Here is a 22,964-nt window from a genome sequence, read left to right as displayed (position 1 = left end):
TTAGCAGTAAGAACTAGTAGCTGTAAAATGGAAATAAATTGAAAAATTACTGTAAACTAAATTTCTTCTTAAATGGCAACTTCCAAGGTTGGATTGTCAATGATATGTCATATGTTTATAATGTCAGTGTCAATTATTATTAAAACAAAAGTGTCAACTGTCAAAAGTTACATCTCAAATCTCAATGTGGTAAAATAATTTTTACCGCGGTGGTTTTCTAATTTCTTTAGCATTTTTAATTAAAATAATATATAGTATATAATAAAATACTGATATATTTCTTTTAAAATGAAAGATAAAACTAATATCTTAGAATTATTTGCTTGTGCAAAAAATAGAGAAACTTACCTTAAAGTTTGTGCACCTATGGTAAGGTACAGTAAGGTGCAATTTAGGAAGCTCGTCAAAACGTTAGTAGCTATAATTATTTCGAAATGGTTACAGAAATATCATAATTATTAATCTGTATAATACGGGATAACCGTACAGTTTATAAACATTATATTATATTACCTCTTGTTTTATTTCAGGTATGATGTGGATTTAACTTTTACCCCAATGATTTTGGCAAACTCTTTTTGTCAAAATTCAAAGGCAAGATCAAATGAATTTGTAACTACGTCTGATGATACTCCATTAGTAGTGCAATTTGCGGCAAATAATGTAAACGATTTTCTAGATGCCTCTAAATTAGTTTATCAATATGCGGATGGTGTTGATTTGAACTGTGGCTGCCCACAACGATGGGCTATAAAAGATGGTTATGGCACATCATTACTATCTAAACCAGAAGTAATTCATGACTTAGTAAGATGTGTTAAGAATAGTCTGCCACATGACTTTACTGTTTCTGTAAAAATAAGGATAATGAACGAGTTAAAAAATACAATAACAATGTGTCAACAACTTGAGAAATGTGGAGTAGACTTTCTCACGGTTCACGGTCGGACTCCCACACAGAAAAATGGTGAACCAATTAATGTAGAGTCTATGAAAGCTGTTTCAAATGCCCTAAGCATACCATTTATAGCAAACGGTGGAGTTAAAACATTGGATGAGGCTGATCGATTGTATGATGTTTTAAAATGTGGTGGAGTTATGTCGGCAAGTGGTATCCTCAGTAATCCAGCAATGTTTAGTGGAGCAACAATAACTCCCATGAGTTGCATAATGGCTTGGATGAACTTGAAAAACATAAGTGGAAATAAAATAAGCTTTCAATGTTACCATCATCATTTAGTATTTATGCTAGAAAAATTATTAAGCAAAAAACAGAAACAGGTTTTCAACTACCTTAGTACTTTCAAGGAGGTTGATGATTATATATTGACTCATATACTTGATACTGATGTTTTAGAAAACAAACATTCAATTGGTGACTTTATTTCTTGTGATTTTGATGAGAGCATCACAAGTAAGCATGGAAAGAAATGCAGGGGATGTGGGCTGAGTGTATATTATTGTTCATGTAATAATTATAATTATGAATCTAGGGATGGCAACTTTTTCAGCTCTTATGTTAATACAAATGATGATGTTGACTATATGGATAGTAATATATTCGAAGAAAAAATATTATAGCTATTAAACACATTGCATCTTTTTAATTTTACCTATATTGATTTGGCTTGTAATTTCTTTTGATTTTATATATTTATCTTTATGAAAAACAAATAGGTAGGTACTAGGTACATCTATTGAAAACATATTTAAATTACTGTTGAATATACTGGAGTTGGACTTTTTTAATCACTTATACCATGGACCCAATAACTTATACTTAGTTTTTATGAAGCTGTAAATACTATTCCTTTTGTTGAATGTCCTACTCATCATTGACATTATAAGTTAAAAATTTTAGATAGGTAACCTATCTAACCTATAGGTTAACCGTTAACATAACATTAGATCATCATATAAAACAGCAAATAAAATATGTAATACACACTGCACACCTGTGCTGCCTGAAGTAAAATGTGGCTATTTAGCACATTTCGACGTGCCACTTAGCTCCCGCTTCGGAGCACTATTACTTATAATATCATTGTTACTCTGTTATGTACTCAGTCGTATCTTTTCTTTAAACATAAATAAATTTGCTGTAGAGCAACGACAAAAAACATATTTTGGTCTAGCATTCAACTTATGACCGTGTCAAATACATCATCTTTGAAAATTTCAACCGTCTAACTAAGCGTCTAACTATCACGACTCATGAGATAGGTACACCATGGTCCCCAACTGATGGACAGCGAAGTTTTAAGAGTGGGTATAAAGCAAAATTACCAATGTTCTGTTTGATGATACTTGTAATATTCAAGACCAAAACTAAAAAATAAAATATATAGGTATTAAACTAGATCATAATATTTTCGAGGATTCTGTTTGATCAAAAATTGACTCGATAAAAAACGGAACCCTATTAGTTCAGGATACATCGCCCATTTTTGCAAGTGACTACTATCAAGCTAATTTTCCGTTTGTAGCTTTATTTTGATGAGACGCCCAATAATTTCGTGTACGAAAGTCTCGATTGTGGTAGCTAACAGAGATAACAAGGATAAAAATTTTTGATTTGATGGTTCTCAAATATTTATTACTATTAACTGAATTTTTTTTTGTTCAATCTCAAGATAATTACCTAAATTATTCGAAAAAATATTTGTCCTACAAAATCTATGGTTGGTTCAAAGAGTCCCCCTTTCCAAAGTGTATCGATAACGAGGTCATCATAAATGATTACCTATGATTACTAACAAGCTGATTTTTTTGTTTTCACTTAAGTAGTTAATGTTTATATAATTCAACAGACATATTGTCCTACAAATTGCGTATATAATAAATATCTATTTGAGAACCATCAAATCAAAAAATTTTATCCTTGTTATCTCTGTTAGCTACCACAATCGAGAGTTTCGTACACGAAATTATTCGGTGTCTCATCAAAATAAAGCTACAAACGGAAAATCAGCTGGATAGTAGTCACTTGCAAAAATGGGCGAAGTATCCTGAACTATATTAAAAGATAATTGTTTAATGTTTTGTTAACTGCTGCTTGACAGTGACAACAAAAAAAAGAATTAATGAAATCAGTGATATCCTAATAGAAAAGAAAAATTCACGTAATTTGCGTAAAAAATAAAAATTTTCAGGCCGATGCGTTGGCGCGAAAAGTAACGTTTCAGCCATTGAGATATATACATATGGAGACGACACCGCCTACATCACTTATGTTCCGCTCAACATACGCCATATGGCGTAACTGCACGCTCATTTTTTATTTGTTTTAGTAACAGTGAAACGCATCAAAATATATGCCTTCGTGTGTGTTACGATATTGCACAAATAATACGGAAAAGTGCAAAGGAATAACTTTCATCGGTAAGTACCTAACTAGATAATAATTTTTAAAACTTAGTTAGAGCAAAACAATGGCGCACAGATTTTGTTCGTGGTGTCTCCTCCATAGTAATATTATATTATATTATATGGTTTCAGCTAACATTAAAAATAAATATAGTACTGTATTTTGTATTAATTAGTAACTAAAAAAAAAATCATAATAAATAATCTTCTTGTGTTTGATTTTGCGCGGGTAGTAGGTAAATATTTAGAAATTTAAGATTTTATATTATTTAAAAATCTAAATAGAGTCAGTGAAATACAAAATAATCTTTAGATAAAAGTTTTAGATCTACAGTAAGTCTGTGTTTTAATTTTTAACTAATTTTGATACTTTTGATAAATATGTAGTTGTTAGCAAACATCCATACTTATATTCTCGAAACTTTTGCATAAGTAGGGTAATCGAATTTGGTAAATATCGTCATAGCTTCAATCCAGAGCCTGTACTCGGATCGAATGGAGTTACTTAATTAAATTTAATTGTTTTTTTAATGTGTATTCACGGTACATAATGTTTAAGGCGTACCTACCTAGTACCTACTTTGCCTTACATTTTAATATTATGTAGGTAAGTACATAGGTACCTATTTAAATCCTATTTTGTACAGAAATGAGATAAATGAATGGACAGCCTATTTTAGAATCAGTATTTGATTATTATTATCAATAGCTCCATAGGATAGTTGAAATAAAACTCCACTTCAAATGGGGAAGAACTTTTATGTTTTATTATCATTCACTTGTACGTACTAGCAGGGCCGTCTTAGACTATGCCGGGGCCCTTGGGCACACAAGAATTGGGGGCCCTTTGAAATATAAAGAAATCAAACTAGGTACGCAAATTTTTTCCCACAATTATATATGTTTTTGCCCTAAATTGAAACTTAAAGAAGTAATAAGAAAACTTAAAGAAAATTTCTATGTAAAATTTTTGCTCCATTTTTTTATACATTTTACAAAAAAGTTACTTCTAACCAATGTTGCATTATAATATGGTCTTTTGAGGAAACTTTTTTCCTTATTTTTTTTTATATAATTCATTTGAAACGATGCTGCTGTAATGGCGCTCCAAAGTTGACTTTAATTAAATTTAATTAAGAAATATTTTAAGAATTTCTTTTTCAAATTACCTTTCTCTTTGAATTTATATTTTAGGTTTTATGGCACTCAAATGCTTTATAAATAAAATATAAATTCAACAAAAAAGGTCGTGTTCCATCGTTACAATATTGTATTCACTGAAAAGTGCTTCATATTGGTTGAGATGGTTGTTAAATCATCTCAATAGATGGCGTGCGGTGTGTCCCTTAAGACACATAAAACTGAAGGAATAGAATAAATTGCTCCGGCGGGTCACGAGTGGCTGAGTTGGTCAAGCATCCGCCCTGGAATGGCGCGAAGGATGCGGGTTCGAGTCGGTTCGGTTCTTTATAAATTTATACCTTTCTCTTTTTCAAATTTATCTTTTTAATTTGCATCTAGATTTTTTCTTTCGTAGCCGTTTCATATTGATCAAAATTATTGCGTGCGTTATTAACATAATTTATTCAAAGCCTAGGCAAATGGCAAAAGTCAAAACGCTTGTCATCTATTCGTATAGAAATGGTCCGGTGTGAACAGAGTTCACTAAATTCTAGGACCTTTAAAACTACAAAATTTCATATCCAGCAGAAAATTAGTAAAATTGTTCAAAGGAATAAGGATTACTAAAAATAAAATTCAAAATTAACTGTCATTCCGGTACGTGAATTAAAAAACATATTCCAGGTTATAAATAAATAAAAAAAATAGGTGATTTCGCGATTTATACTGAAACGATAAGTTTTATCATAAAATCATTTAGGTGTGAAGTGATTTAAGAAACGTGTGCATATTATAAGGATGGAATGAGTTTATAAATCGTTATATCTTAGAAAATGGTAGGAAGCTACATCTTAGAAAAATAATGTATTGATTCTTTTGTATAGATAATTTTATGATCTACAATTTGGGTAAAAGTGGTTATATGATAAAACTTACCGTTTCGGTAAAAATCACGAAAAACCTATATCTGTTGACTTTTAGGAAAAAATTTTTTCGTAGTAACAGAAGGTCGGGAAATTTTAATATATTTTTGAAGTGAAACTTCTTTAGGCGCGTTGAGAGTAAAATTTCAAGGTTGCATCATAACAATACCGTAACGTCATGGAGTAATTCAACGATTTTGGTATCTTATAATCTTGCCAAAGAAGTGGGCTATTTAGCACCGAAATAATTTTTCAAATTGGACCAGTAGTTCCCGAGATTAGCGCGTTCAAACAAAAAAACAAACTCTTCAGCTTTATTATATTAAGTATAGATTGTGTTTTTAATAATTTCACCAAATTTCGGCTGGATGGGAATTTTGGTCGTGGTCGTCGTCGTCCTTGGTAGTGTGACCGAAACATTAGCAAAACGTCATAAGCTTATATCAATTAGTATCAATAGTGGATTCTATTCTCTAGTGTTTCTGCCACTTGTCTAGAGGCCCAGAGATTAAAGTTTTGTCACAACGCCCTTGTATGCTATTCTGTAAACTTAGACTTGTTAGTAATTTTCATAAATCTTAAAATGATTCAAGTAAAAATATATTATATTACGTTAATAAGTAAATAAATAATTCGAGTAAATGTCTGATAAGTTAATTATAATGGTGTTCGAATCACTCGAATTATTCCAGGTAATAACCTTGTAATAACATAGATGTTTTGATTCGAATAAATCTGAAAATGATCTGACGTTCTGGCATTAAAAAGCTGTATTGCTTTTTAATAAAATATTTTGAGATTTATGTGAGAAAAATTGTCAGTCCTACATCTCCTCCAGGGGGGCCCCCTGACGATGGGGGGCCCTGGGCACTGGCCCCCTGTGCCCCTATGGTAAAGACGGCACTGCGTACTAGGGTGAATCATAGGTGAATCAAAAAGTAAATATTGTAGATATTATGCCGAATTTCACTAGATTTCATTTTATAATTCGTAAGTAATTAATATTATTTATAGCAAAGAATCGACAAAATTTTTGCAAATGGAAAAAATTGAGTTGCGTGCGTAAACTGCTTGTGCCTAAAAAAATTTTAAGCGCGAGATTTTTTTTGGATACATGAGGGGATAATGCTTTAGCTTATTCAACGGTTACTTGGTTGCTGTATTTAAAAGGGGTAGATCGAGCTGTAAAAACAATCATCGCTCCGGTCTCCGGATGGCCTTCAACCTCCGTTGAGTAAGAAAATGTTTAAAAAGTGGAGAATTTGCATTGGCAAGACATTGTCAGACGAATTTTAAAGAGTCGTTGGGAAAGTTCAAAGCGCATTCTCGAAATGTTAATTTTATTTTATTTAATGTTAATTTTATCACTGTGTAGATAGATTAATAATGGGTTCACCTAATTAATTCCGAAAACAAAAGATGAAGCATTTCTTGGAAACGGCCGTCATCCCGCAAATCACGAAATCTCAGGTTTCTCCTACCGCTGGCAAATTATGGTTTCTATAGGATAATGAAGCAATACTAAGATTTATTTATTAAATCCCGAGAGCACTGATGACCGCTGGATCACATTATGCAGGTATAATTCCAAAAGTGCATGATGTGGTTAAAATAAACCTCGTTGAAATCTGTCACTGAGCGTGCATAGATCATCGTCCGGAAGTTGCAGTTGAAGCAATCCGCTGGGTTCCATTTCCGCGACAATCCACCATATTCACCGTACTTAGCATCTCTTGCTTTCCGCTTATCCCCAAAATTAAAGCAGCATAATATACGTGGAACTAAATTTTACTGTTATGACGCGACAATGGATGCCGTGGATGAGATTTTTCATAGTTAAGTAAAATATTTTTTTTAAAGGAAACTACAAATTTATGAAAATGGATTTCTAAATGTAATAAGAAATAAGGAAATTATGTAGTAAAAAAAAATATTTTTTGCTAAAATTTCATACATTTTTATAGTGATTCCAAGAACTTTTTGATTCACCCTCGTACAAAATTGTCGGTATGATTTTTAAATTGTAACTTACAATTCATTGTACATACAATAATATCCATCCTACCTAAGCTTTCTGGTAAGCCTCAATCCAAGTTGACAACTTTCAATTATTTATCAACAATATTAAAGAATTTTTTTAAAGTAAGAGTATAGACACCTACTTCAAGTACATGATACAATATCATATACAGGTTTATACTTTATAGGAAGGTAAAGTAATAAAACTACAATATCAATTTTACTTTTTCTTTTAATCGATTTGGTATTGTAAAATATTAACCGTCGATCAAAGTGTACAAAATTACAGGCCTTTATAGTGATTATAGGTATTTCTGGCATATTAGATACCTCATTTCAAGGTACTTTTCCGCACTTGCAAATATTTTATGTAGCGGAAGTTATAAAATACAATAATTATAATATATATTGCTTATTTTGATGTACCATAAGTGACATATTGTACTTAATATGTATATAAATTACGTAAGAACATTCTATCTTATGCTATAGTTAACTTTTATACAAAATTTACGATCGGATGCTATCGTATTCAAAAATGAAACGTAATTTTGTGGCGTAATAAAATGAATTTACATATTTACATGAAATAAAAAGTTAACAGTTTTGAGTAAAATTATCTGAATATAAATAATTAAAAATGTCACAAAAGCAAAAAAATTGTGATTGTACTATATTTTTGAGGTATTAGGAAAATAGATAGTTGTGTTATGTATGATTATTCTAATAATAATTCATATTCATTGGTGCTGTATTTGTGCGCTCAGTCTAGTGATACAATGCAGAAGTTGTCTGAAACTGTAATAAAATACAATCACAAATCTGATAAAAGTACAAGAAAAAATAAATTACATTTTATGTATCCTATCCTAAATCAAGGAGCATACAACAAAACATTGACAAAAATCTGCTTCATATATTGATGCTTAAACTTTATAAATTCCAATAACAATAACAAGATTGAGAAATAGACTCTGATAAAATTATACGGAAATAAACTATTAATTGATAATTTACAACAAAAGACAGATCATTATTAAACAAACTTCAGGCACTAAAACAATTACATGTGTGTTTCCGGTTAATTTTAAAAATATTCTTTAACCCAATCAAAGGCATTGACTACTAAGCAATACTATGTTAATGCAGTTCATTCGTATAATATGCTGTAATATATTCGAATAAAGGTATGAAAATATAATTATCATAATATCATTAACACACATATAAATGACGGTAAAGTATACAATCTCCCTAAACATTTCAGCAGTAATTAATCATTATTTATATTAAAATTGAACGTGTTAAAAAATTATCAGTTTCGCAAGTAAATGCTTGGTATAAAATATACAGAATATCAGTTTACAAGTGAATGCATATAAAATTTTATTGCAAGAATATTAAATATAGAAAAAGCTACTGCTTAGTTATACATTATGTATAATTTATACCTTCCCAGATTCTAAGACTGACACACTTACACATTAAGTATACCAGTACCTATAATTACATTTGCCAATCGTCACATTACAAATCTCAGCCTTTTCGAATAGGAGAATCTTAATAATTTGAAATTGGAATATAAAATATTAACAAGTAAACTCGGTGAATTAAAATTACGTGTAGTAAATAGTCGGTCAGTTCTCAAGGCGACTGACGTGAGCGACTACTACTCTACGATGTGAAGCACCATTTGTTCTAGCATAGGGATAATGTACACAGTTCATTCTAATCTAATTAATATTAGAATTAAGTTGTTGCACATACGCACTTACTTTCCAATTATTCATTAGGAACAATGATTTACTAACGATACGAATATTTCATTAGGATAACTTAAAAGTATTTAAAAATATTTTCGCGCTTTTGGCACTAATACTAATTTAATTTCTTGTTTTATATTAAGTGTTCAAATTTTCGATTAGGAAAGATATAATGGGGAACGAGGGTGATTTTTAATGACAAAGTCTAATTGTTATAATCAGACAAAATAATTGAATGGCAAAATATAACTGTTACATGTTCTTTGGTGAAATGTTAATCATTTTACATGTAAGTATGTTGCAGTTAACAATGCAAAAATATATTAAGTTACCTGCAAGTACATAGCTCTTTTTAAAAACTACAATAATAGGAAGATTACAGTCTAGTTTTACATAGGATAATTATATACAAACTATATACACGCTCTTAGAAAATTCTATTAAATTATATAAAGTCGATGGCGAAACATTTCATTTACAATAGACGTTTAAGTAAAAAATTGAGCATTAGCGTAAAAAGGCTGAGACCTTAATAAAGTATTCCACGGCCTTCTATTAGAACTAGATAGTCTTAAAATGGATGAATTCTATGTAAGTACTTAGTACTTAATTAAATCGCATTGCGCTTATACTAAAACTATAATACAAATTTACACATTAATGTCCTTAATCTCATAGCCACTGAATGAGACGAGTCGACTCACACGAATGTCTCTTATAATTTTAAGAATACTCTCACTTGATCACAAGACAGGAATCACATTATGCGGCGGGAAAACACGCATTTGGATGCGCGTGTCAACGACTACTTTGGGGTTTGAAAGATAGGGTAGCGCTCAAGTACATTCTATGATTAGTGGTTGGCTGGATTCTATCACAGTGGGTCGGGTTTCAGCGGACGCGGAGTAATGCTGCTCGTGGTCTGGTTGCGGAGGCATCAAGCCGCGGTACTGGCCGCCGGGCCCCGGCGACATCTGACCGTGGCCGGTGAGGTGAGGCGTCGTCGTGTGAGCTTGGCCTGCCATCATCGCCTCCCCGTGCGACATGCTGCGAGCCCCACCGGTCATCACCCCTCCTTGCGTGGCTGAGTGCACTTCATAACTTTCATGCCCCTCTCTCTCGTGGCAGTCTTTGTCGACGTTACCTGCAAAGTGCACGCGAAAATGAAATCGGTCGCGTTCAGCAAGAGCGCAAGTGAAAGTTGTGGTTCACCTACGGAGAGAAAGTGCATCGCGGCGTATTTAGATTTGCGTCTGTGTTTATTGTGAAATATATTTAAATTTTATATATTGTGAAATATACATGTTACTTCATTACTTCAATTTTAAATAAAAAAAAAAAACTAAATTAAGTTAGCTCAAACAAAAATACTTCGACTTTTTAATAATGAAAAGAAACATACCCATGCATTCAGTATTAGCAGCATTCGTTATAGCTAGCACTTCTTCAATATTATTTGGTTTGCAACTAGTCGTCTTCCAATGTGTTCTTAATCCCGAAGCGCTGATATATTTCTTGTCGCAGCCTTGGCAAACATATGGCCTGTCGTTTGTGTGAAGCCTTTTGTGAAGTTTTAAATGCACAAATTGTGTAAACTTCTGCATACATAAATCACATGCGTATGGTTTTTGTCCAGAATGCAGCCGCAAATGAGTTTTTAAATTTGATGTTGATGAAAACCTTTTCTTACAAATATCACATTGATGCGGTTTTTCACCAGTATGCACTAAGTGATGTTTTTGCAAATGAGCAAGTTGAGTAAATGACTTATTGCAGACATTACATTTAAAAGGCCTCTCCCCTGAGTGTGTCCTCAAATGCACTTTTAGGTTTGATAACTGGCCAAATGTTTTACAACATACATTACATTCGTAATGCATTTTTCCATCTTTTTTCTTTAAAGGGTAAGGTAGGCTTCTATACCCTCGCGAGGATTGAGAATTAGGGCTCATTGGTGCCATCATCAAATTGCATGAACCGTCAGGGCTCAAGCTGCCATGTTGTGGTACAAGTTGTCCATTCACGTTGGAATTTTGGATTAAACTTAACTGGGAACAATTTTTTAGTGTTATAACACTAGTTGAAGATGGATAATGGTGGTTATTTTGCCCGTTTTGATTCCTCTCGTATTGATGTGATGATGTAACCGTTGGTGAATATGTAGTGGGTGGAGATCCAAGTTGCGTGATGATGGTGGAATTTGGTGGCGAGTATAAACTATAAGAATAATTTGGATAATGACTTTCATAACGCGTTTCTCTTATTTCCCTTATCTCTCGAATTTCTCGTATTTCCGTTGTATGGGGTATAGAGTGCGGCGGAGAAGATGAATACAATGACACCGAGTTAGGTGTGGGAAGTTGTTGAGGTAGGGGCAGTAAAGATGGTAAAGGTGTCAAATTGGAGCTAGAGTCAGGACTACAAGCATTTCCATACCTTTGGCTTTTCTTGTACGAATATGCCATTTCAGTCGGAGATGATGGAGGTGGTGTTGCATTTGGTTGTCTTCTGTTTGGATCGTTATTGTTAGTATCAATTCTGTTTCCGGTAAGAATGGTTTCCAAAATTCTTGTATCTGGTGGTGAGTATCTCATAAATGCGGGTTGTGGGGAAGGTGATAATGCACCATCTTCATAGTATGGTTTACTTAAAGGAACTACAGTATTTTGTGAAGATTCTAACACAATAACTGTTGAAGTCGCTGGGTCACGTCGGGGTGGTGACAAGTTTTGTGGTGAAGTGTTAGCTAGTTCCTCAGAAATAATTAACTCCTTTTCACTTTCGCAATCCATATCTTTATGATTTTGATATTGATATGCTCTTGGCATTTTTATTTTGACCTTTCGATATTCATTTCGATGCATATCTTGGTCAACTTTTTGAACGATAACAGTCTCTTTGGGCTCGTTTGTTTTATTTGAGCAATCTAAAACATAATTTTCAACATCAGAATCACTTGAATCTTCTGGTGGAGTAAACTCGTCATGGTAACCATTACTATGATAACCTTCATCAGACCTAACAGAACCATCATTAGGTGTTAGTTGGTGTTCATAATGAGAGGGAACGCAGTGTGGAAGACTTGGTGACTTGCTTCCAAATTTTTCTGAGTGGTTTAAAGCCATTGGTGAAGGTCCACGTAAATCACGTTGATTATGGTTTAATACTGGTGATCTGTTGTTATGAATTCTAGGACTTTCCATCTGGTGTATGACTACATGAGATGTACTTTCTTTGTGTTGATGTATTATTAAAGTTTGATCTCTGTGATGTATTTTAGGAGATGGTGGTTGCATCAACGAGCTTGGCGATATCGGCCGTTGCTCATTCATAAAGTGTGGGTTTTCTATTTTCGGAATTATTCCGTTTGTAGATAGATCCATTCTAGCAACAAGCCTTTCATTTTTATTCATACATCTAGGGTCATCTCTTTGTAGCATAGCTGTAGCTTCAAGTGGTTTATCACTCGCTTCGCGTTTTCTTCGCCGATTTGGGACTTCGGCTTCTAACAGTTCTTTTGTATTTGTTAGACCAAGAACATATTTCATGTGATTGAAAGCTATTTCAGGGTGTACCGGTGCAGGAGGTAGTCCATAAGCTTTTTTGATTGTTTCTTCTTTACCTATAAAAAAAATATGTAAATAAGTTATTGGGAACTATAACACGCATTATGTTATTATAGTTATCATTACAATATTATCATTCATAACATAATTTGTAGCAATAGATATACACTTACATATTGAGTATGTTGCTCTTTCTGGGTCAATATCGTATCCCAACCTGGTTGCAAAATCCTTACAGTACCATACCATAAGTTCTTCATTTGGCATGATATCCCTGAAAATAATATAAATTTAATTACTATCCTGTTACATTAATAAGAAAAAACAAAGTGAAAAGTGATTGATGAAAAAAAGTTATACCTTATAGTGTAAAAATATATGTGCTCCTGGTGTTGGCAGGCAACGAGATTCATTACGGATAGCGAGTAGGCTGACGCCACGTATCTCATCCAATTGGCTACACTTGTGTCTGATCCATCCAGGTAATAATAGTCACTGTCCTTAAATATCTGAAATAACAATATATATTAAGAATACATTTACTAATAACATATTAAGGCTTATTGCTTATGCTAGTCCAAAATTAAGGCCCAAATTGTTAATTTAATTAACCATTTTAAAATATCTTTCATCGTTTTTTTAAATTTAAAGTTTTGTCTATTAAATTATAATATATGTTGTATCCTACACGTGGCACGTGTTTAATATTTACATTACGCGTGCAGCTGATAGCAACATACATATTATGGAGTGGAGTCAAGGACGAGATGCAATGTCATAATGATGTTGGACGCGAAAGATAAAAGGCTTTTTGTTTGAACGTTATTCAAAGCACTTTAAGCACACTCGGCACATATACAAGATATACTTATAGAAAAATAAATGTTTGAGGCTCACTAGAACCACCACCAAAAGGTAGAATATATAGAAGAAAACCCATTCTCACCTTAATATTTCCATAAGTATGATGTCTGACAGTTTCTTGTACCTGGCCCAAATAGAGAGGAATAGGTTAGAGAGAGAATAGTGCTTATTTAATTATGACTAAAAGGTAAAATTTTTATTTTTTGTTAAGTAGGTATATTTTGTTAGTTATGTACAAAGGTTTAATTGCGGTAATAGATATAAAGGCATTGGAAATGTAATAGAGGTTAATGTAAGCTTGTTAAGGTGAATTGTGATAGATTTGGGAAAGTTTTAGAGATTTATTTACTCACCCTCCAGTAATATCTCCACGATACTTTGTCATTTGGTTTATTGGGTGTTCGTGTACCTTCAAATGGCCCGAATCTTGTTCCTCGAGGTATAACACCGGTGCTCCAAACACCTTCAGTCTAGAATATAATAGAAATTGTTCGTGACAAAGATTTTGAGATTCCTATTCTGTAAAATAAAATGTATGATGGTTACTATTCGTACCGGTGTATTCGGCGTAGATAATACTGCAGAGGGTCTTAAAGCCAAACTGCGAGGCAGAGTTCTCTCGGCTCTGTTTAGTACTCCGCGTTCGCAAGGAACATCTGGTACAATGTACACGGTGAGCCTTTCGAACTCTTCTTCCTTCATTCTGGTCACATCGTAGGCGTCATTACTGGCTACGGCGCTAACGTTAGGACTGGCTGTACGTCCCACCGTCGTACTGGGAATTTCTTCACTGGTTGACTATAAATAAATGATACGTTATAAATAATCCTTCCTAATTGAAAATTATTATAAGTATTGTGATATGTTATGATTGTGGTATATCATAATTTCCGTATTGTTTATTCTAAAGTTAGTCTAGACAGATAAGAATAGATAGTGCATTGCACACTAATCACATATAAAGTGTATCGATTGAATGGTTTTTTTTGTCATCCTTGAAAGTAAGATTAACCAACTTATTAAAGGATATAAGCGTGTCAGGCATTCTATCATCGTCAATTTGTACTCCAAAAATATGCAAATGAATGCACTTTATCCTTATAGCCATAGCTGTGAATAAGGTTAACACGTTTTAAATCTTGTCACTTAAGTCGAGAGTATATTTTCGCTAAATAAGAACAGAGGACGACGTCGTTGTTCGATAAAGGGGCGGCGCCACTACTGACCTACTTTTGGAATAAGTGCGCAATTTTCATTGCGCACAGACACTTCCCCTTTACCTATTTTAAATTCCCCAAAAAAATTATTTTCCAATTCACCGAAATTTACACTTTAATTTAAAAGTGCATGCTATAAAATAGTAAATTCAAGAGTTCCTCGTAAAATAATATGAATACCTACATAATATGCTTTACGCGAAAGTTACCTATGTTACATTAAATACCTAATTCGTTTGTAATAAATGTAAGTTCTTACCAGTCTCATTTTGATGATTTTGATGTCCTTTTTTATTTAACGTAGAAGTATCTGAAACAAACCAAAAACAAATATAATGAGCGACGTTTAACAATTATTAAGCCACAATTAAAACACATAAAATGTAATATTTTCAAATTTGTCTTTTTATAGTGTTTTTTTAAGAAAAATAGAAAATATTAAAATAATGTGCAATGTTTATTACAAAAATTTATACACGACAGGAAAGCATGTATAGTTCATATAAAATTAATAAATAAGGTCTTAGTACGAATCTTAGTGCATTGATACGGAATATTTTGCACAATTACATCATCATGTAATAAAAAGAGTAATTGCAATAGTCTCACTGACTGTGTGTTATGCTTTCATGACTTGTCACTCTACCAATTTCTATGAAATGAAATGAAGAATTGTTATGGCCCCAGTCTCAAACATATTTTATATTTATTTGCCAAAAAAATTTCCTTTAGCTTTTAAAGGGGAGAGAAAAAATGATTCTAAGTAAAAGAGAAACCGCTAGGGTTTGGTGGTGTTTTAAATATGGTGATTTGTATTACCGTTCTTCATCTTACACGCTATCAGAACAATAGTGTGACACAAATTATTCACATTTCGTGTGTATTTTTTGTGTATTTATCATACAATTTTTGCGACAAAAACTCTGAATCAAAAATCTGACAAAAGCCTGAATCAAGGCTGCTGTTGAGTGCATTTTTGATGTTAAAGCTAAGACTGTTTAAATAGTCACGTAATGAGGTAATTAATTTACACACTTATATAATAATTATGTCGTCTGGTTTAGCACGTGATTATTAAGATATTGTGCAACGCGTCCGCGCAATGTCACATTATGCACGAGACTTGAACCTTATCTGTGCACTTGAACCGGCTCTATAATAGGTATATCTTATAGTTTTTTTTTTATTATATGATCAAGAAGATACCCTTTTAATAAATCTATTTTCTTTAGGATGTAACAAAATTTAATGAGCCGTTGAAAATGACTCTTTATAGGACATAATTAAAAATTTAATTGAGACTTAGGTATTTTTACTTCATAGGCAATCAATTATGAACATTATAAACTCTAGATTCTGATTTTATGATTAAAACATGTTATGTAAACAAAAATACAATTTAGGTTTGCTGTCTCCCTTTATTTTAAACATCTGCTTTTTTAATCTATTGAAGTATACAAATTAACATTTTTACTAATGTTTTGCAATGAGTTCAGGGAATATCTACATGTTATATAACATAATATAGCATTTCATGTGAGCTATTATAAGTATAAACCACACATTAATTTTTAATTAATGCTTCTCTAATAACACAGTATTAAGTATATAGACATTAAAGCTGTTAAAGAATAAATGTCCGTTTAAACGCTAATAACGATAATCGAATTTGCAATCAATTAGCAAGCGCATGAGCGCGTAGCGCGCGCGCACCAGGAAGGAACCTTGGCGCGGCGACTACGTAGTACTTGAACTTGGCCTTTGCGCCAGCGCAATCGCGATGCACAGCGCATCATTGCTCATTTATTAGAAAACATACCTATCATTTTATGCAGTTTTTTAACAACATTTTGAATATTTGTGTGGGAATTTGAAAAAAAAAAATGGGGAGACGATTTTTAAGGTTTAAATGTGTGGATGAGTAGGGTATAGATAAATAGATTAATAATAATAAATTTACAGTCTAATTTTACTGTTATATTTGTTTAAATTGAGTGAGGATTTTCTAGATGACTAGAGCTTACACGTCGCTTTAAAAATTAGTTATATTTGCATAAGAGAGCAACAAATTTAAACACTGATGATACACTGTTTGTTTTAAATACTTCCTCAATTAAACATTGTGTCAATATTGGAAAATACGAAATATAGCCAGATATGTTATGAGCGACGGAAAACTAACCTTGTGGTCTAATAATAATGTAATACGTAGCTGTTTCTACTACAAATAGATGCAAGTATTGGCATAAATAGATGTATTATTAATATATTTTACCCATCGCATCGTTTACAGGAGTTTTGAATATTTTAGAACAAAATGGTTTATAATATAATATGTTATAATTATAATAGGTTTATAAAATAGGGAGTGCATATTCTGCATCACAATTAATCTTTATACACAATATTTACACATAAATTTATAATTTCATTTAAAAGATTATTTTAAAATAATTTTGAATATTTTGTTACTTAAAAATTATTTCATGTGGGTAATTTTAGTTAATAATTCTGTACGTTCATTTGGATTAACTGCTCGTTTTAAGCTAAATTATTTTTCACACAACTCCTAACTTCAATAAATAGAATAACGTATTGACTAATATAAGTATAATTAATAATTCACTGTTCACTGTGATAAATCGTAATACTTACAATAGGGCTCATTTTTCAGGCTTCCTTATGAACTATTTCGTTTAACGTTATTTCCGGGATTAAGGTATCGAGTGTCTTTGGTATATACTGGTCAGGTTTGATTTGTGTTATATTGCGATGTCAAGCGATTTGATGTACTCCAGCAGGATACGGAGCGTCAACAAGGGTACAATAGGCCGCAGCCAGCGCACCGATCTCATGTCGGCTGGCGGAGCCGGGAGCGAGTCGCGCGGAGGCCCACAGCTAGGCGCTGGCGGGGTCCCGCGGCCTGCGAGCTGGCTGGCGGCTCGGGGCGCGCATTATGCAACACTGGCCGACCTGCCCCACGTCTAGCCGCGGAGCGTGTCGCACTAACCCGACGCCACGCTATGCCGACCGACCTAGATGCACTTTTACAACGAGAATGCAATCGACACACATATTCGCGTCTCGTTCCGATAAACGCATCGACGATGAAAGCGGCTCGTGATGGAGAATGCGGACGAATTTGACGGCGAGTGCAGTGAGTACGTCACGTTCGCGCCTAGTGTTCTCCAATTAGAGAAGAGCGGGACGGTGCGGCGCAGTGCGACCGAGCGCTGCATTCAAGTTCATTACTTCCGTAGTGTGGCTGCCGCCGAGCGCCCTGACCGTGCTCCCGATCTGCGAATCTATGAACGACCATCGCGCCGCGTGCGAGCGACTCGCCGAGCTATTTGTTATGATATAATCTTATGTCACGGTAAGATGTAGGTAATTATTTTTAGAACACAACATACGAAAAAGGATCTTATTTTTATTATACACATTTATACATTATACATTATTCTATATACATTATTGTATAAACTTACGTAATTAACCTTTATACATCGACACGATCGTCACTGGTCTATACGGCGTTATTAAAAGCTTGACTGATGCACAAGGAAATAAATTTTAAAATTGCAGCAAGGGGTGTGTGGGTAGCGTGCGAACGGTAGCGAAAGCCATGGCAGGGAGAGCCGCGCAAACCTCCCCGGAACACGCTTTCACTATCGCGGGTCGACGACACAGCCTACATACACCCTTACCCGTGCATCTCGCCTGCAATCCCGTATTTTCAAAATCTTTCATCCTTGTTCTTCTATGCATATTTGTGAAGGATAGATAGTAAATACTCGAACGTCTCTATAACTCTATCCATCAATCTGATTTAAATTTATGGAATAGGAACATGTGGTAGTAAGAGCAATGCATTCTCCCTAACGATTACCACGTCTCCCTGCCACCTACTATTATTCAATATTGATTTCACTATTTACAAGAGTCAAATTGATCGCAATTTCCATTTTGATTACGCAAGACATTTCAGTAATAAATATATATACATATAAATTTTGTTTAATGTCATGTAACATAGCTAATATTTACTGATTTTCATTCTTGTATTACGAGTTCATATAGAAATTAACTTGTATATAACGTTATCTGTATAGTTCAGTAGTCTGTACTACATAATATAATTCTTCAGTAATAATAACTAAAAAAATTGAAATATTATAGGGTTATATATATATTATTATTATTATATTTTATACCCATGAATTACTCTTTTGGAGTTATTTTTAATTGGTTCTTATAACGATGTAGAATTCTGCAAAGAGAGTCTCATTAAGCAGATTAAAAGTAGTATAAGTCCTTTTATTACTTCTAACACTTTGTAACATTCCATGGTTCTAATTTCATAATACATTGGGTTCTAACTTCTATATTGCTAACCCTATTTTGTCGATCCTGACCTGCCCTAATGTCTGGACCTTTTTCAAATATGTCTTACACCCCGTCGCCCTGTAACACTTTCTATTGAGACTTCAGACGACTGTTTTGCAAGAATTAATAAAAATGATCGCTTATGGAATAAAGCTTTCATTCAAATTGATGTACAGTTAACTAATAACTTATTGGAATATAGATGGGAAATATAAGCAATAAGCATAATTGAATAAATAATATTGAGAATAGTGAGGTTGGTAATTTTACTTGTTAAATTGTAATTGATATAATTTATTACCCTACGATAATATATTTATAATAATAATTTTAATTTTGAAAAAAAAAAAAAAACAACTTTCTAAGGTTTAAAATCGTTTGCCTAGCAACTAGATAAAATATTAGCATTTCATGATAAAATTAATATCAACATTTTCGGTCAATTAGAGCGTGAAAAGCGAAGCGCGTCAAAGAAAATGCAGTTTTCCAACATCGGTGGAGGCTTGAGCAGTATCAAAACACTGAATCTTCCGGGGTGAACGGCCGCAGCGCCTCGTCCCACTAGCCCCCGCCGCCCGGCGTCGCTCGGTGTCTCGCTCTGCTCCGGCCGCGCGAATAAATCGCACCGCCGCGTCTGTGTGCGGGAAATGCGTCTGCCATGCCAGTATTCGGCGGCGAGGTCGTTGACATGAATTTTCTTCAGGCCTTTCATCCCAAAATTTGCATTCCCATTTTAAAGTGAACGATTAATTTCACGCTTTTTGTAAAGTGTGTTTTATTTGATTAAGTGAATGGAACGTTTTTCGTTTGAATAACTAATTAGCTATCAGACATGTCACTCTTTTTTAATCTTCTATAATGTTTTCAGAGATTTGTTTTCTATTGAGAACGTTGTGAAACTATTTCATTTTATTTTTTAGATACTGCCTACTTGGTATACTGATTATTTGGGTTTTGTACTTACTTACATGTAAATATGCATTTTTTAACGTTATCATTGCATTTAAATTTTAGAAATGAAAATAAAAATTAAGTTATATACACAAATATAGTGATATAATCTTCACTATCTGATGGGAGCATTAGTCTTTCCTGCATCTAATATTTATTGAACAGAATAGGCCGTATCGATCTTAGCCCAGCACAGCGAGGAAGCTATATCTGTGGAAGTGTTGCTTGTGTAAACTCGATTTCCCCCTTCTTGGGGTAGGCTTCAATACTCATTCATGCCTTTTTCCTGCTCTAGCCGGGATGCAGGCGCATAACGCGCTCCCTCTCGTTACGCTTCCGTGTTGGCGGCGGATACGCGCATGCACTAGACCTAGCCCAATGCAGCGAATTTTGCGTAAGGTCATTGTCCTCCCTTGCTTATGTTTGTACTGAGCCTTACCGTCGGCGACGTCTTTCAAATAAAACTAGCTAAGTTAATGCAACAGAAAACTAAGTTTTAAATTATTTTACTGCCACCAATTTCACTTTTTGCACAAATGTGCAATTTCGTTTGTTAATACCGGTATTTTTATTTCATTGTTCGATACAATAATGACAGCTTGTGAGACAAAAGATATATAGAAACAACGGGTCGTTTATTTAACAACGAGTCTTTTAATTTTTTGCTAAAAGTGCCGTTTGCACAAATTGCATTTTTTCGCAGCAAATTAAAAAAGGTCCCCTTTTTTAATGTTCGCATGAAGTAAGGTAACAATATAACAAAGACAGATGAGACTTGAAAGTATTGCTTTAGTAAAAAAACATCCTTTAATGTTTTATCCAATTCCTAGAACTGTTTCATCGTAATGGTAATTACGCAAAACCAGCATTACGTTTTATTATACCAAAAATAAAACATAAAAGATGGGAACTACTTCCATAGTAAACCTATACATACCTATAATTATTTTCTGTTAAGTTACATATCATAATCGCTTTGCATTTAACAATGTTATATGAGGTAATATAAATAACGTTATCTATTATATTTTGTGATTTATTAATACTAAAATGTAGGATTTGACGCAGAAAGATTTATACAATATGCAAGTTGTAACATACGCGTATAAATCATGATAATTTCAGGCCATACAGTTAACTGAACGGTTATATAAATCTTAATAGCTGATAAATCGTGTGCATGGAAGTGCGAAGTTCTAGTCTAGAATGTTAGGCTAGGGTCAAAAGCCGCGCAGTATGTCAGCGTTTAGTATTCCGTGAGCCCAGGCCCGGCCGGCTAACGGGACCGCCTGTCTGCACCGGCCTTTACTTTCATCGATCGAGCTAACCACGGTTTACTTTCCTTTGTTACTTGCCACTTCTTTATATTCTGATCTATTTAATGGTGTTTTGTATTTAATTAAAATAGTATTACATAGCTAACATAGCCTTCAAAACTGCATATTATAGTTAAGTTTGTATCGTTAGCAAAACGATTATTTGTTGTTAAAAATACGTTAAGGTTTATTACGTCAATTAAATATCCTTTATGACAATGCGGGTTTATAATTATCTATGGTTAGCAAAAAATATTTGAGGCAAGTGTTTGCCCGCTGCAGGTAGAGCCTTTAAGCCGGATAATGACAACCGAGTCTTTGTAAGGGACGTACCGTTAGATTTTTTCGAATCAATAGAGAAATATGATTTAGTACAATAGACGCTGTTATGGTTTGTGTTTAGATATAATAAATATCCGTGAACTTTTTATTCGATAAAAATTGTGTTTATGTAATACCTGACGTTGATAGTTGATGTTAGATATGGTAAAATTGTAACAATGTATGAGGAAGTTGTCAGCATTGACCTCTACATCTCAAGAAATTTGCGAATATTGCTATCTATTTCCTAAAACCAATAAACGGTAAAAGCAAATATAATAACTAGTCGTTCGCAATTTCCTATGAGCTAAGTTATGGGGTGCTCGTAAAGGTAATGTATTATACGTACTTGTAGCGCGATAGATTTCAGCACGTCTAAGCGTAACTGTGCTGTGAATCATGCACTTTTGCCACTTTTGCCTCTCAAATAGGTTTACAGCTTTGGAACGCAATTGCAATACGTAATAACTAAATTGCATAAACATTAAGAGACAACTTCGGTAGAGTATAGAGTAGAGTATATTCTCTTACTTTATTTTTTTATTAGCCTATGTTATTTTAAGTATTTAAATAAAAACAGAGAAAATAGAACTGATTATGTGTTTTTGTTGATAAATTTAAAATTACATGTTCCATGATTATTTTCATCAGTTTGTCCCAAAAGAATTGGAATAGTAGGTAGATTATAGTTTAGAAGAGTTTTAACTTCGTTTATTCATGGATCTAGATCAGGAGCATCTTTCAGTTTGTTCAAACGATTAGCAGGTACAGCGCATGACTCCAAAACGTAGTTGAAATTGGTTTATTATGATTACATTCATTGTTAAGCATCCTGGCTATGGAATCTAATTTAAACAGGTAGAAATCGATGGGAATCTGTTTTTTTTATCAAGTTCCCGCTGGATTTTTGATACGGTACCCACGAATCGTGCTACCGTTAGGTCAAGGCGGTAAAAAATAGAATAGGAGGGTGAAATTAGAGTAGATATAGCGGGATTCTCTTCCTTGTACGCATTGAAACATTTTGTAAAAGCTACGCTATGTTTTGCTTAGGTATCCAAAAAATATAATATTGTGTTTTTGTTAAGGAATAAAGAACGAGTGTATTATAAGATGCGTTAAGTTATAGGTACGGAACATTTTCCTTATT

At 33.4% G+C, this 22,964-nt stretch overlaps 2 protein-coding genes across 3 annotated transcripts; one reads left to right on the top strand and one right to left on the bottom strand.

Moving 5' to 3' along the window:
* Positions 1 to 163: 163 nt before the first annotated feature.
* Positions 164 to 1,593, top strand: LOC123692924 (tRNA-dihydrouridine(20a/20b) synthase [NAD(P)+]-like). The gene is made up of 2 exons (XM_045637795.1): positions 164 to 410; positions 531 to 1,593. The coding sequence occupies exons 1-2, from the start codon at positions 289 to 291 to the stop codon at positions 1,579 to 1,581; spliced, it is 1,173 nt and encodes a 390-aa protein (XP_045493751.1). The 5' UTR covers positions 164 to 288; the 3' UTR covers positions 1,582 to 1,593.
* A 6,051-nt stretch (positions 1,594 to 7,644) lies between these two features.
* On the bottom strand, positions 7,645 to 17,874 carry LOC123692378. Of its 2 annotated transcripts, XM_045637116.1 has the most exons (9): positions 17,496 to 17,874; positions 15,100 to 15,150; positions 14,179 to 14,421; positions 13,977 to 14,093; positions 13,706 to 13,747; positions 13,120 to 13,268; positions 12,933 to 13,033; positions 10,596 to 12,815; positions 7,645 to 10,337 (listed from the first exon to the last, which is right to left on the bottom strand). In XM_045637116.1, the coding sequence occupies exons 2-9, from the start codon at positions 15,106 to 15,108 to the stop codon at positions 10,030 to 10,032; spliced, it is 3,189 nt and encodes a 1,062-aa protein (XP_045493072.1). In that variant the 5' UTR covers positions 15,109 to 15,150; positions 17,496 to 17,874; the 3' UTR covers positions 7,645 to 10,029. The 2 variants fall into 2 exon arrangements, with proteins under 2 accessions (XP_045493072.1, XP_045493073.1); XM_045637117.1 differs by lacking the exon at positions 13,706 to 13,747.
* Positions 17,875 to 22,964: the final 5,090 nt, after the last annotated feature.

The sequence above is a fragment of the Colias croceus genome, chromosome 6 (assembly GCF_905220415.1).
Source record: "Colias croceus chromosome 6, ilColCroc2.1".
NCBI lineage: Eukaryota > Metazoa > Arthropoda > Insecta > Lepidoptera > Pieridae > Colias > Colias croceus.
The sequence above is the reverse complement of the archived record's forward strand: the minus strand, read 5'-3'. Positions and strand labels throughout refer to the sequence as shown.

Coding starts and splice junctions, on each gene's coding strand:
- LOC123692924 (XM_045637795.1), top strand. CDS start 289: ATGAAAGATAAAACTAATATCTTAGAATTATTTGCTTGTGCAAAAAAT. Junction 411..530: donor TTTAGGAAGCTCGTCAAAAC/GTTAGTAGCTAT, acceptor GTTTTATTTCAG/GTATGATGTGGATTTAACTT.
- LOC123692378 (XM_045637116.1), bottom strand. Junction 13,748..13,976: donor CGTGGAGATATTACTGGAGG/GTGAGTAAATAA, acceptor TATTTGGGCCAG/GTACAAGAAACTGTCAGACA. Junction 13,034..13,119: donor ATATATTTTTACACTATAAG/GTATAACTTTTT, acceptor TATTATTTTCAG/GGATATCATGCCAAATGAAG.